At 36.3% G+C, this 15,488-nt stretch overlaps 1 protein-coding gene and 1 pseudogene across 1 annotated transcript in view; one reads left to right on the plus strand and one right to left on the minus strand.

The window, feature by feature from the left end:
- BPTF (bromodomain PHD finger transcription factor) overlaps nt 1–15,488 on the minus strand; it is a 120,430-nt gene that overhangs the window by 38,572 nt on the left and 66,370 nt on the right. The window contains 4 exon segments of the mRNA XM_016129063.2: nt 1,965–4,266; nt 5,334–5,513; nt 8,404–8,542; nt 9,456–9,585. Of these exon segments, the coding sequence (XP_015984549.2) occupies nt 1,965–4,266; nt 5,334–5,513; nt 8,404–8,542; nt 9,456–9,585 (2,751 nt within the window).
- Nucleotides 9,080–9,198, plus strand: LOC118604657 (annotated as a pseudogene).

The raw sequence follows: 15,488 nt of genomic DNA on the forward strand, positions 1-15,488 counted from the left end.
TCAAAAAAAACTGCATTCTAAACTCAAGAATAATTTACATATTTACCCATGTCTCCGTTAGTTAGAAGGGATTGTTTTCTCAACTTCAGCAAATTAGGATGTTAGCATATATCTGAAGGTAATATGTCTAAAATGTACAGGAAGGTATTTCCTTCCATTAAAAATGAGAAATTAACAGATACGAATTGTGCCCACAGTGCATATTAAAACACAACAATACAAGGCTCCTGAAACCCAGCCGTGCAGGAAGGGCCCTGGGCAAGTTGATCAGAACTAGTCCAGAGAAAATGCTCCCCAGTTGAGCCTACCTTCCATTTCATAATAGAAAGGAGCACAAAGGCTGGCCTTCACAACCGCCAGTTCATTTTAATTAAAGTATTTGTACATAGTAACTTTTCCAGTGGGAAAGAAGTTACCTGCAGGACAGTCAAGGATACACTTTGGGACCGCTCTCAATGAAGAAAGCAGAAAAGTGCAGAGTAATCCTACAAATCCATGAACTGTAATGAAGAGTTCCTTGATTCCCTGCAGGGTTCTGCAAATCCTTCACTGCAGGCCCTGCAGAGAAATTGGACTTTTCAGCTGTCTCTATTGAATGTGTAATGGAGTGATGATATTTTAATTCAAATCAAAAGATGAGTTATAAAAACTTGGTCAAACCAATTATAACTGGTCATATTAATAAGTTAATTCCTTTACAGAGAGTACTCATTTACACTCTTTTTTGGTCTTATATAATAATAGCTAATTGTACTATAAAGGAAACAAAAAAGTATGATTTTTACTTAAAGAGACTGGGACCATATTAAAGACACACAGACAAGTAGCCTAGAGTAAAAAGGAGTCTGTCTGCTCAGTAACTTGCTGAAGCAATCAATTCCAGGATCCTAGCGAATACAACTAAGACTCAGACTGTTCCTGATTTCTGAGCATGTCCCATGGGACTCTTTAGGTTTTTAATGTTTATACTCCATCCTTTTCAATTGTAAGGGTGAAAAAGTAAAAAGACAAAGGCATGAAAAAGGACAAAGAGGGGATAAATATGTGGAATGTGACACAGTGGATAAAGTATCGAATTGGGATTTAGGAAGACTGGGCATGACTCCCAACCTGGTCCCTCTGTGGCCAGAGGCAAATTATTATATATCCGCAAAAGATAAAAAAGTAAGATCCTTTTCCAATATAAAACAACATGATCTTACAACCCCATCACTACATACTTATGACTTATCTCCAAAGCTTAATGCCCAGGCAATTTTAAATTAAGACTCTGTCTGGGTTTTAAAAAAATCCCTAAGGAATTTTAGATACTACCTTTATAGACACTACCAACAAATAACAGAGAACTCCACTACAAATGTTTATCATGCAGATAAATAACATTAGGAAGATCTCCGCATCGTGATGAGCCTTATGTGATTTATAAGCAAGTTTCCTATGTCTTATGTTTTTATAAATTACCTAACAGAAACAAATTATATTCCCGATCTGTAATTGGGAATCCGTATACATAGAGGGTCAATTTAGATTAGACACGGATGTCTGACCGCATGGTGGTCAGTGTCCCTAACGCTTTCATTGTTCAAGGGTCAATTGTACAAGTATATTCCAGAAAGCTGGTGATTATCTAATTCTGTGATTATCTCATTTCCAGCACAAACACACAGCAATAACTTGGAAAGTTAGACATCTATATCTGACATGTTTCTTCTGTCTTGTAAAAAGTAAAAGTGAATTTCATTTTAAAGGATTCCCTTACATTTTCAGTCTTTAAACACCTTTCCCTCAGTAATCTTTAGTGTCAACTGCCTGAGTTCAAACTCTATCATTTCTATTACTAATTGCCCATTTAAAGATAAGCTTCCCTGTCTCATCTCTATAATCTCATTTTAAAAAATGAGATATTCTTATTAAATAATCCTTTAAACTTTCTCCTTTCCCCAAATACATTTTAAAGTGCATACCTCCAAGTGATACCAAAAGTTGGTCTAGGAGAAGGATATGGCCAGATATCCAAGGCAGGTTTAGCATTGTAATTAAAATAAGGGACTTCTCGGATTCCTCCTTTTCTGGCCAACTTTTTTAAGTCATCATTAGGCAAAACAAAAATGCTCTTCTTGCTGCTCTTGGTGATAAATTTTCTATAGGATGGTAGAGCTGTACCTGAACGAGTCTTCTTGGGTCTTGAAAATTTCATGAGTTTCACTTTGTCTCTTGTAGAATATTCTTTGCTCACAGTCATAGATGTTACCAGAGTGCCTCCTGCGGTGGTCAGTGAGTCTGTCACTGTCGTGGTGACCACAGTTTTGCTCTGTTCCTTCACAGAAATGATGTCCACACTGCTGCCTGTGGAAGGTGTGGAAAGTTTTGTTACCGTTGTGGTGGTGGTGGTGACAGTGGATTTGGCACAATTTTCTGTGGAAGAGACCACAGTTTGCTTATCGCCTTTTGCTACTTTGATTACGGTTTTTGATTCTGTGGCCACTGTGGATGTCGTGGTGGTGACTTCTGTGATGACTGTTTTCCTTTTGGATTCTCCATTGACGTTTTCGCCTTTGTTGATGGGCATACCATTTTCATCAGTAAAATCATTACTGAGGTTAGATTCCTCTCCAGAAGTAACAGGTGATGGAGTAACTTTCTTAACATCCGAGGTTTCAACTTCCATATCTTCTACCTGATTTGTTGAACTGCTTTCTGAACACGATAGTGGAGGTATGGTGGTGTGTGTACTCTCAGACTCTTTGGTTGATGGCAGGGTCTCTAAGCCATCCTGGAAGTCACCTTCAGCATCTGAAGATCTCAGTAAACATGATTTTGTTTCCAAGTTGCTTTTTTCACTAAAATCTTCCATGATGACATCACCATTCATGAACGGCTTTACAGCAGATTCTTTAACAGTTAAAGACTTAATATCATTTCCAGGCATTATTTTATTTATATTATTAACCTTTGGTTCAACATCACCACTTGCTACTTTACTTTCAGAAATTTCTTTCAAACATTCACCCTTCAAATATACTTTAGGTTTATTATCTTTTCCGTTTATTTGAAAGGTACTTGCTTTCTGTCCTTTCTTTCCAGACTCTCGATTTTCATTATTCTTTTTGTCAGTGCTACTTTTTAGATTTATTTGATCGATAAATTTATTAACTGGTCTCTCCTCAAATTCCTGTTCTTGACTTGGTTTTTTACCATTTGCTTCAGTTACCTTACCCTGCAGCCTGTCATCACAGTTTCCAGTGGTCTTATCTGAAACAAACTCATGTTTCAATGGTTCCAAGCCTTCAACACCCTGTTCTTGAGCTATGAACTGCTCAGAAATACTGTCATTGCTATTCTGAACAATCATTTCTTCTTCACTGCTGTCTTGAATAGACATGGTATCAGAACTATTTTCCAAAGTGCTATTATATTCAGAGTCACAGCCCAGTTTTCCTTCGAAGTCCACTGCTTTTGACAGAGATGGGATATCTCTATCATCACTACTTTTAGATACTGATGGAAGTAAAGGGCTCTGGGAAGGAGAAACAATGGTGTCATCCTCTTGTATGAGTGTTTTTTTGTTCTTATAGATCAAAGTACCAATTTCATCTGCACTGGCTAGTTTAGGGTCATCAATAAGAAAATCACTTCCTTTTGTTTTAATCTTACTGGCTTCCTGGCCTTTACTGGTAGGTTTAGAAACACTCTCATCTATGTCATTTCCAGAATTTTGTTTCTGACAGTTTGTTTCTGGACTCTGAATGGAGACGTCATCTAACATTTGATCTTTTGGATAAAGTTTACTCGTGTGATCAGGATCACTGATTTCCAGAACTGAGGAGTCACTTTGTGAACATTCCCGAATAAAGTCTTCAGATTTATCGTTACTTGCATTAGGGCTGTGTTCTTGTCTAAGCAAGTCACTTTGACATCCTTCTTTTGTTTTTGTTATTACTGGTGATTCTGATAGACTTTTCAGAGAATTTGTAGAGGTCTTTCCTGTACCCTTAATTCCACCCTCCAACTTCATTTTCTCGAGGCGCTGTTTTTCTTCCAGTGTAAACTGTTTAATTCTCCTTTCGAGAAGTCCATCTAACTTGGACGATTTAATTTTCTTTTTATAACTAGTCCTTAGATGGAAACCCTCACTGACATTGACCACATCTACTTGAGAACTTTCCTGACAATTTACATGTGATTCTGTTTTCACATCATCATCTATTTCCATTGGTTCTTCCTTAAAGGATTTATCATTGTCAGAATCTAAAACTTCTTTTACATCTGTGAAATAAAGACATTTATGAAAGTGAAAATTTTAGTCTGAAATGTAATTCGTGATAATATTTTTATTTTAAAAACTACCAATTTTTCACTCAAAAACAAATGTAAATGTCTACATATTTAAAGTTCTTGATATATGATTAAAACAGGTCAACAGACATGGCTAAACTTTACAAAAGGTTAAAAAATATATTCCAAATATTTAAATATTTTTAGTATCTAAAAATGATAGAATTCCACATTTAAAAATTTCTTAGTATATGACAGCTATTTCATACTCTGGTATCGTCCTGTAAGATTTTGAACATGACATATTATAGTTATAAAATATCTTACGGCTCATGCATTACCTAGTTTATCCAGTTTTTAAAAAACAACTTTTCACAAAACAATGTAAGTTCCTCAAAAGGCTATAACGTAGAGTTATCTCATGACCCATGATTCCGCTCTTGGGTATTCACCCCAGAAAAGATAAAAACATATGTCCACATAAAAACTTATACATAAATGTTCATATCACCATTATTCATAATAGCCAAAAAGTAGAAAAGATCCAAATGTGCATCAATTTATAAATGGATAAACAATATGTAGCATATACGTGCAACTGAATATTATTCAGAAATTTACAAAATGAGAGAATACTGATACATGCTACAATATGGCTGAACCTTGAAAACATTATGCTGTGAAAGATGCCAGTCACAAGGTACCATATGTTACATGATTCCATTTACGTGGAACGTCCAAACAGGCAAATCCACAGAGACAGAAAGGAGACTTGTGGGTGGGGTGGGGGGAAGATCAGAAATTGATAATGGGCATGAGTTTCTTTTTGGGGTGATGAAAATGTTCTAAAATTGACTGTGGTGATGGTTCACCAACTTTGTTAAACACTACAAACCACTGAATTGTATACTTTAAATGGGTGAATTACATGACATAAAGATTATGTTTCAATGAAACTGTTACCAAAAAGAGACAACGCAGTACCTTTGCTGCGGTGCGAACAAATCCAGTGTATTCGCATCACCCCCAGGCTGCCCTTCACACGTGCCTCTCCTTACCTTGGTCCTTCTTCTCAGTCATCTTTGAAATGTCCATCTCACTTTGGTCTGCTCCTTTTGTAGCATCTGAATCGTTCACCTCGCCTTTCTCAGAATCAGTCTCTGTTTTTATTTTTTTTGGACTTCGTGGACTTTTTCTTCTATCTGATTCATCCATATTTTCATCCATATTAGTTTTGGCTAAAAAGAACCAAGTATACAGTAAATACAGTTATTTCGAATATCAGCAATTAATGTATCTAGTTTAGTGGAAATTATCAAGTATTTTTGAGCAATATATACTTCAATACTTTTTATTAAAAGAAGCTGAAGATCCTATATGCTTTCTCATATGCTCTGGTGACCTAAAGCATAAAAGGAATGACTGCATTTTAGATGTGCCTTAGAAGACTTCATATATGAGATTATTTCAACCTGTTCACTGACACCAGAGAGTGTGCATCGGTGGTTTCTAACATACATTGTGTTACAGAACCACATCAGAATTGGCTAAATGCTATAATCTCCTAACCAAAAAAAAAACGCACACACACAAATGTCTGTAATCAATTTCATTGGATTCTGGATAGCCTTTAAGTTTATCTGTAGATTCCAGGTGAAGAACACTTAAGTCTGTCACAGAATAAAAGATGTAAAAGAAATAACCAAATGAATGTGTGGCCTTATTTGGATCTGCTTTATTGCCAACAGTAAAAAGGCATCTCTGAGACAACTGGAGCAATTAGAATATGAGCTGAGAATCAGATGGTTAATATGTTAATTACTGTTCATTAGCTGAATGTGATAATGGCATGACAGCTATTAAAAATGTCCATTTCAGTTAGAGATACATACTGAACTACTTTTGGTCAAGAAACATGATTTTGGGAATTGGCTTTAAATACAGAGAAAAAACTCCAGGGAAAAAAGTGAGCAGTAACAACTGAAAGCAGAGTAACAAAATTTGATCACTGCTGAAGCTGAATGATGGCTACATAGGAGTTCATTATTCTCTCTTCCTTTTGTGAAGTTTCGCATTTTCCATAAGGGAAAAGACCCACAAAACTGAACTACTGTCTGGATAAATATTCTTGAGCCTCAGAAGCATTTTCTACCTTCTTTTTCTTCATCTGAACTCAAATATCTCAAGGCCTTAGCAAGTTGTACATATTTATTTGTTTAAATAAATGACTCATTCCAGAAAGGTGTGGATGAGGGAAGGGAAAAGAATGTAAAAGACACATTCAGTACCTGTCAGGGTGATAGGATACCGGTGAGAAAAGAAAAGCATCATACAGAAGGGTGATAGGATGTGTCTGGACCTCATAGATAACAAGATAAAAAACCTAAACTGATATTTTCCTATTCAATGCCTCTTTAGTTATTGCACAACTGGGAAATATATTTTCAATGGTTTCCAGTTGCTCGAAAAGAGCTTTATATGACAATGGTAGTCCAATCTATAAACTATAAGAATGCTGATATTTAAAATGGACAACTATAAAATGCTTGCCCCCCCCATTAAAGGTCTTATTGACATAAAGAATATTAACATATTATCATTACTGAAGCTGATAAATTAATGTGCAAAACAAAAACGTAGTCTGAGTTAGAGCAGAATCACGTTAGAGATAAGAGACATAGTCAGCGGCCAAACAAATCAAATGCTCTGGTCTTCTGTTACTAAGTCAAGTGTTCCCTGAACTGCATTTCTGTTTATCAACACATCTGGTCCTCTATCATGTGATTAGATTAGATTAGCCATTATAGAGACCAATAGTTCTGAGATTATAATCAGTAAAATTTATACTGATTTATATAAACAGTATAAAAATATATTGTTGCCTTCACAGTAATTTCTACTCTGTATTAAGTTAAGCTAACAGTATGCACTTCTCCTTTTTTCCCTGCTACCATGTGGGACAAAAAGACTCGAAAGATGCTAGAAGACCAACCTGGTACCTGACTGTTAAGGCTCAGTATTTGGATAATGGACAACCCTACGCTAAGCAAAGGATATGTAAGGTGTATTTATAAAAGCCTAACTATTTTACATATTGATAATCTGGATTTTATTACCCAGGTCAAATCAGGTCAGACACAATTAAACAGAAGCTCTCTATAATTCTAAGTGCTACATGGGTAACTGGAGCAACAAAATGGTAATAAAAACGGTAACAGTTTTTTTGGAATTTATTATAATGAATATTTAGCTTGAACATAATCAGTAACAGAAATGAATAGTGAATATTTCTATTTAGTAAGTAGAAATATTTACTGAGCATATGCTATGTGCAAGACACTTCTAGTCCCTATAAAATAAATTCCAGTGAGCTTTCCAAAATATAGTTTTTCTGTTAAAAGGTAATCCAATGACAACTTTCCCAAATTAACTGTTTCAAAAAGCTACCAGTCCAGACTTCACTAGAAGCATTCACAAGAAAGCCAAATCAGTTAGCTAGGTACGTACATCTACTTATTTGGCACTCACAGCATAGGCATTATAGAAAAGAACACTTCACACTACAAATTAGCAAATTACATTCAGAGTGAACAGAACTGCTTTTGAAAATTGCTTAGATAACACGCGGTCTCTGAAAAGGACAGTTTACCTCTAGAGTTCTGTGATTCTAAATACGAAAGTCATTAGCCAGTAGCAGAAATGAAGGTAATACCTCATTTACGTGACAGTGATGTAAGAACCTCTATCGGTTCCTTTCTGTTTTTTTCATCTATTATAATGCTGGTTACCAGATGCACGGTTCTTCAAGAAGCAGTACTGAACTTAAGGTCTCAGGAAAACAACTAAGTGACAGAAACTTTTGTTGTTTTCTTCCCCCCCCGCTTTTTTTTTTTTTTTAAGTTTTATTGTCATCTTTTTTGACTGAAATATTAGATATCAAAATCCTTTAGATAAAAGGTAATTTTAAAAATTCTAGTTTATAATTAATAAGCTACATTAGTAACCTTACACATTCTATTAAAAATTTCAGAAAATGTTTTGTCCAAAATATGATCAATATACTTAAATCTTTAAGAAATAATACATATCAGAAACATTTATGCAGGAAAAATAACTCCAATTACTTACTTCCTTCTACTGACTTTCTGTAATTCACATTAGTATTTCCTGGCAATTTAGGAACAAACCTATAAACATGAGTTTTGCTAATCCAGCTCCAACCACCATATCCTGTTACTCTATATTCTTCTCCTTTTTGTTTCCAAACCTGATGTAAATAAAAACATTCTGGTTAAACGAGAATGAGAACACTTATAAAGCACATGCGGTTTTACATATTTTTACCAAATGAAATGAGCTGGCAGGCAAATTAATTAAATTTACTAATTTTGATTCACTGGGAATCAAAGATTTATGGAAAAACTTAATATTCTTTTCAAATATTAAAAATGTAAAATAGGGGAGGGGAAGGGGGAAGATAGACGGGGGGGGGGCGGATTTAAATCATTTCTTCAATTAAAAAACAAAACACTGGGGGTTGCTCCATAGCGTAGTGGTTAGCACATCTGCTTTACATGCAGAAGGTCCTGGGTTCACACCCCAGGTGGAGCCATGGACCATACCCTGGTGCGCCAGGCCCTGAGTGCGCCAGGCCACAGGCGCACACTGCGAGTGCAAGAGAAGAGACCTCCGCCTTCAGAGATCCAGTTCTTAAAGGGAAATGGCAACATCCATAGGTCAGGAGTGGAAGAGGTGGGGGGAATTAAAGAAGAGGGGGAAAAAAAACAGAAAAGAAAAAACAAAATACTACAGCCAAGCCACCCTGAACAAGCCCGATCTCATCTGATCTCAGAAGCTAAGCAGGGTCAGGCCTGGTTAGTACTTGGATGGGAGACCACCTAGGAAGACCAGGTGCTGAAGACGTAAAAAAAATAAATAATAAATCAATTAATTTTTAAAAAGATGTAGCACAATTTTACAGTTTTATAACAACTACAACAAATTGGTCTAATAATACACCTATACTGTAAGATGAACCTAGGCTTATAAAATTTCTAAAAAGATTACTTTGTTTCAACTATATTAAAAGACTGTGTCAAAAGAAAAACAAAGTACTCAAACTTGCAGAATAAAAGTCCCAGAAACAGTAATGCTATTTTAAGGATTATAATAAAAATTACCTGATGTTTAACTGGAAATGTATATTTCACCCACGTAGCTTGTTGCATTGTTTCTTCTTCTTCTTGTTTCTTCTCTTTTTTTTTGACTTTCTCCTTTTCTTCTCTTTCAATTGATGTCATCCTGTGTAACCTAATATAAGGATAGAAATATAAAATTACATTTAACTTTAAAAAATAAACAAACAATATAAAGTGCTGAAAAAATGGTTAGCTACAATCCCCAACCCAGACAACCCCGACTTGGAAAAATAAGTAGACGTGCAATTCCATAAGAAAATTCAAGTAATACAAAAAGGCAAAAACAAAACATACTATCCTTCTCCAGAATACTCACTTATGAATTATTCCTGAAACAGTTCATGCATATACCAACATTATTATTTACAAAAAAGTATTTTATTACAAACACAACTACCAAGTTTTTAATTAATGAATAACAGCACTAGGCAATCTTGCCATACCAGAAGATAACAAACTTCTAAAAGAATTAAATAATATACCCCTGCATGGACATACTATAATTTATTAAACTAGTTCCCTACTAAGGGGAATACTTTATTTCCTCCCCCCCAAATAAGACCAACAAATTCAAAAACGTTTATTTAATCAACCAATATTTCTGAGTCTTTCTATCCAGCACTAGGGATTTTAAAACCTTCACAGGGTCCACTAGCATAGAATTCAGGCTTCCTATACCCACAGAGAAGGGAGCCCACATGTCTCCTGCTTCTGGGCAAGGAGAAGGGCTACAAAGGACCACACTGATTAGGCATCAATCATTAATTATAGGATGCAAGCCACACTCTTTTTTCAGGCAGGCCCAACAATAAAAGGATGGACAGTCCTAAGGCAAGGCTCTACATTAAAGTGTTAAGGCTAGATTTTCATAACGGGACTATTTCCCAGAATCAGGGACATTAACCAAAACCTGTGGAGAGAGGAGGTCCTAGTTGGAACAGCTCTGGTGGTAGAAGACTTGCTTTTTATCATACTCCACTTAGCTGTACCCAATTCTGCATGCAGAGGTATACAGAGAAAATAAAGATCTTTCGTCAACTCAGGGGAGAGGGACATGCAAGTAAACTATGAGAGGGGATTTAATTCTTTTCATCTCTATCCCTTATTTATCTCTACTTTCAAGACAGCTTTGTGTCCCTGTGACTATAAAATACTAGAATCTAGCCACCCCCAGGCTGACAGAACTCTTGTTTGTTACCTGCACAGGACTAGAATAGCACACATTCCTCCTTCCCTCAAAACTGATGGGCGGAGAGGAAAGGGAGTGGATTCTCACCAGGGACTAACTCGCTGACTCAAATACCACCGATCTGCCATCACTCTTGGAACCAGGGAGTGGGGCAGGTTCTGCAGGCACAGCATGGTGGATACCTGACAGCCCACCAGAGTTAGAGGGGCATGCCTGAGCCAGGACCAGGCAGCATCTCTCAGTAGAGGTTTTGTAGGCTCAGCTTTACACACAAGGTCAGGTCCAGCACAGCAACTGATCCGTCTTCACAGACAGTAGCCAGGAACGGAGCACCTTGTGGGGAGAATACCAGTGTGGTGACCTTGTGCGAGCTCACGGCTGGGCTGGACACTCAGCTTGTGCTCTTGGTATTAATATGGGAAATAGGTCATTTTCACCACCAAAGGCTTTATTTACTTTGCTGGGATACCAGGCCAGTGACGTGATATTGTAGTTAATCTGTGATGTTAGCTAACTCAGAGCAACTTCTATTCTCGATGCCACCGAAATAATACTTAAGGGAAAAGGCAGCAACGAAGGAGCTCCGAAGGAGTTCAATTCCATTTGGCTGGGCTGGTCCTGCACAGCCTCCAGGTGCTGCGCTATCTTGGTGGGTGCACTGGGTGGCAGGTGGTCCTTCCAGATCTCCGCAGGTCGGAGAGCCAGACCAGAAGTACGATACACTGAGTTTCAACTCCACTCCCGGTCCCAGTGTAGTGCCCAGGGCAGTGTTGTGTGTGTTTGCCATTACAAAGCTACAGTAAGCAATGTTTATGTCTTCTCTTGGTCAGCTTGGGGAGTGTCGCCCTACCCAGTGCTGGGATGGCTAAGCCCAAAGGTTCTTGCACTTATGATGCTGACAGTACTAAGTGCTCTTCAGAACCGTACACTTTATACGGCCATCGATGATAAAGCCAAACTTCTAAACCAGCCCATTGAGAGATGAGAAATACTATCCCAGGGCTTTGATTTACATTTCTTTTTTTTTTTTAAATGTCTACTGGCCTTTCATATTTATTTTTCTGCAAAATGCCTGTTCAAATCCTTTGTCTTGTCTGGACAATTATTAGTCCTTTTCATTTAAAAAAATTCTTTGTAAATTAAGGAAATTTTCCATTTTTGGTGCAAATACTTTTCCTCAGTTTGTCATCTGTCTTTTGGGTTTGATTATACTATTATTTTTCCACTCAGAATTTTAAATACAAGTATCCACTTTTTTCCTCTATGGCATCTGGCTTTTATATCTGTTTAAAAAGAAAGTATCACAACAAAAACATACATTAATCCATGATTTCTTATTGAGGTTTTGTTGTTCTTAAGAGTGTCTTTTTTTAAATCTTCATTTATATGAACGTTTTTGCTGGGCAGGGATCTAGGTGACATTTTCCCCAATGTGCCCTCCATCCTCCTCTGACACGCAATGCCATCAGAACAAGTCCCGTGTGTGCCTGGGTCTATTTCTGGAGTCTCAGCTCGGTCCACCACTCTACTTCTGCTGTACAAATTATTTGGTTACTGTAGCTTCAAAATATGTTCTAACATGGATTCTTCTTTTTTTAAATACCTAATTTCCTTTCTTGCACATTAATTTTTCTAGATGAAATTATTAGTACCATTTTGATCAAGTCTCCCTGCCCCACAAGGAGGAAAATCCTATTCACGATGCAAACAAATATTAATTTTTATAGCTTAAATAGGTACCATCTTTAAAAATTTAATATACATATCTAAGCATATATCTTTTCATTTACTCAAAGTAGCCTTGTATATCTTTAGTAGTTTTAATGATTTCTTTATATAATTCTGAGTATTTCTTGTTAAATTTATTTCCGGTTGTTTGAGGGTATTTTGCTGTTTGGGGGAATCTTTCCTTTCATTGTGTTTTTAAAAAATATTTAAAATGTAACTGGGTTGAGAAAAAACCTTCATCAATAACCAATATACTGGAAGCTAGTGAGTCCCGCCCCCATGGACTGAGTAGCCTGACTTCTGTGTTATGATTCCCTTGCTTTTCTTTATGGTTTTAACACCCATGTATGCATCCCAAACAGTATAAAGTTTGGCTTTTGAAAACTCAGTAGCAAGAATAAAACTAGCTACATGAGCAAAAGAGCAACATTATCACTATTAAAAGAAGGTTCCTGGGGAAAAAATAAACTTGTTTCTAGGTCGCAGTTTACAAATTTACAAGAACCCCTCCTGGTGAACCCCGAGGCCTGGAAGACACTCCGCTCACTGCACCGGGAACTCTGGCGGGATTGTGTAAACTGCACACTGCAGAGAGGGATCTGAAGACGACCGTTCTGTAGTTCCTGGTTCTGTGCTTTTTGAAGATTCTATGATGTAAAACTTGTGAAAATTCTTAGTTCTCCCCACTGACTTGGGATTTGGCCTTCTTGGGAAGGTTACCTAGCATTTGTCCACCTGCATTACTGCTTCTAGTTTTACTGGTGCTGTAATCTGTTGTTCCCCTTGTCCCCTTACCCCAAATCCCTTTGCCATAGTTTTGGTGGAGTTCAGCAAGGGAGCAAAGATGAATGTGTTTATTCAATCTGTTACTTTAAATCAGAACTCCCATTGTATTTTCTACATAGTTACTGTTTTATACATAAAGCCTATTGTTCAGAATGGCAGTCATCTTATTTAATTTTCATATTGTTTCTGATAATTTTTTAATTGTCATGGGTTTTCTAAGTATATAATTAGATCAGCTGCATAATGATTGTGCCTCTGTCAATATATATCTCCTGACAAATTACACTGGTTAATATTTTTAAGAAATGTTAAGAATTAGCAGTGATAATTGCTTTCTTTGTTTTGTACCACCCAAATGTTCATGGGAATGTTTCAAGAGGTTCACCGAAAAGCATGATGGTTATGCTTTGAAATACATCTTTACAAAAAAAACCAAAAAAAGACTATTCATCTATTGCTATTTACTAAGCTATTTTACAACCAAGAATAAAAAACTTACATCTCATTAATAAAACGAATCACTTCTTGGCATCCTTGATGTCTTACAAGCCATGGTATTAACAATCTCCTAAGAATGAACAAACCTTCCATACTTAGGTGAAGCCAAGGCAGCCACGGTTTATTATTCTCTTAATTTACTCCTGAATATATATACCAAATTTGTTTAAGATTTCTTGAATGCACATCCATTTGTCATTAAACATTAATCGATGGTAAATATTAATAGAGGAGACAGGATCATAATTTTCCATTTATCTGTCTATTTCTATTTATCAAGTTTTTTAAGTTTCACTAACAGAAATAATAATCTACAGGATTTTTTTTTTCTTCTATTTTTTGAAAGAGTTTAAATAGAATTATCTGTTTTCTGAAATTCAAAGAATATCCTTATGGAGTCATCCGGTCCTGCCCATCTCCAGTGATATCCTGACCCAGAAGTCCTTTTCCTGCCTGACAAAAGTGTGGCCTATGCCCTGCTCAGTCCAATGACTGAGATCTGAGGGCTCCTCCCCAACTCTTCTCCTACCCAAAAGTAGGAGCCCAGCAGGCCTTCTTCTCGGTGATGCAGTAGGCCTGAATACAATGTTAGTGGACCCTTTGAAGGTTTAAAATCTCTAGTACCAGTGAGAGAGAATCAGAAACACTGGTTGTTATGTCTCTTTTCTTATTCTTGATATTGTCTGTGCTTTCTCCTCCCCGCTCCCCTTACCTGATAATCTCATCAGAGGTTTGTAAATTATAATAGTATCTAAGGTATTTTTATTTTTTATTTCATCAAATATTTAATATTTCTTAAAATTTCCTTTCTTGGAGTTGATGTCTTGAGATGTATGCCTAACAAATTAATTTGCAGTTTTTCTTTTCTAATGTAAATGTTGAAGGCTACCAATTTCCCCTGGGTACTCTTTAGATGCAGCCCCCAAATTTCAATATATATAACTGTTCTCATGAACATTCAAAATGTTTTCTAGTTTCCAGTATGATATTTCTTTAACCATTTTTTATTTATTTACAAGTGTATTTCTTAAGTTTCAAGCATATAACCTTTGCATCCCTTTAAACTTGGCACAAACGCCTATATCCCTAAACAATTCTGTAACATTGTAACAGTGTACATGCTTTTAAATTTGACATAAATGGAATCACACTCCATGTATTTGAAAATAATTATCTCACTGTGTTGTACAGTTATGAGATTCAATGTCATTGACCCTTGTTGTTCTAGTTTGTTTTTCACTACTGCATGGTAATTCTTTAGAGAATGAGGCCACAATTTAAACATGCCTGATTATGGGCATATAGGGGCTGCTCCCAAGTTTCACCATTACAAAATAGGATAAGGAATATATCTTTCTCCATGTCTTTTCACGTCCTCATGTAAGGTTTCTCTAAGGCATCTAGTTAGGAGTAGAACTGCATTTTCAACTTTGTTTTTACCAAAAACTGATCTCCAATGTACTTGCAGCAACCATTATACTAGTTGCTCTTTTATCAGCAATGTATCAGAATTCTCTTACTAGTACGTCACGTTATTTGCCAATACTATAAATTTCTGACCATCTGATGGATGTGAAATAATAGGCCCTCGTTTTAATGTGCATTTTTCCCACATTACCACAAAGGTTAAGCATCTTTTCATGTCTTTTGGGGTATTTGTGTCTCCTCTCCTGTGAATTGGTTGTATCCCTGGATTTTTTTTCCTACTAAATAGTTCGATTTTTTTCTTATTGAACTGAAGTTCTTGAATATATTGTAGATATTAATCTTTTTTTGATTATAGTATAATAAGACAATAAAAATATCTTCATTTA

This window comes from Rousettus aegyptiacus, unplaced genomic scaffold (assembly GCF_014176215.1).
Source record: "Rousettus aegyptiacus isolate mRouAeg1 unplaced genomic scaffold, mRouAeg1.p scaffold_m13_p_6, whole genome shotgun sequence".
NCBI lineage: Eukaryota > Metazoa > Chordata > Mammalia > Chiroptera > Pteropodidae > Rousettus > Rousettus aegyptiacus.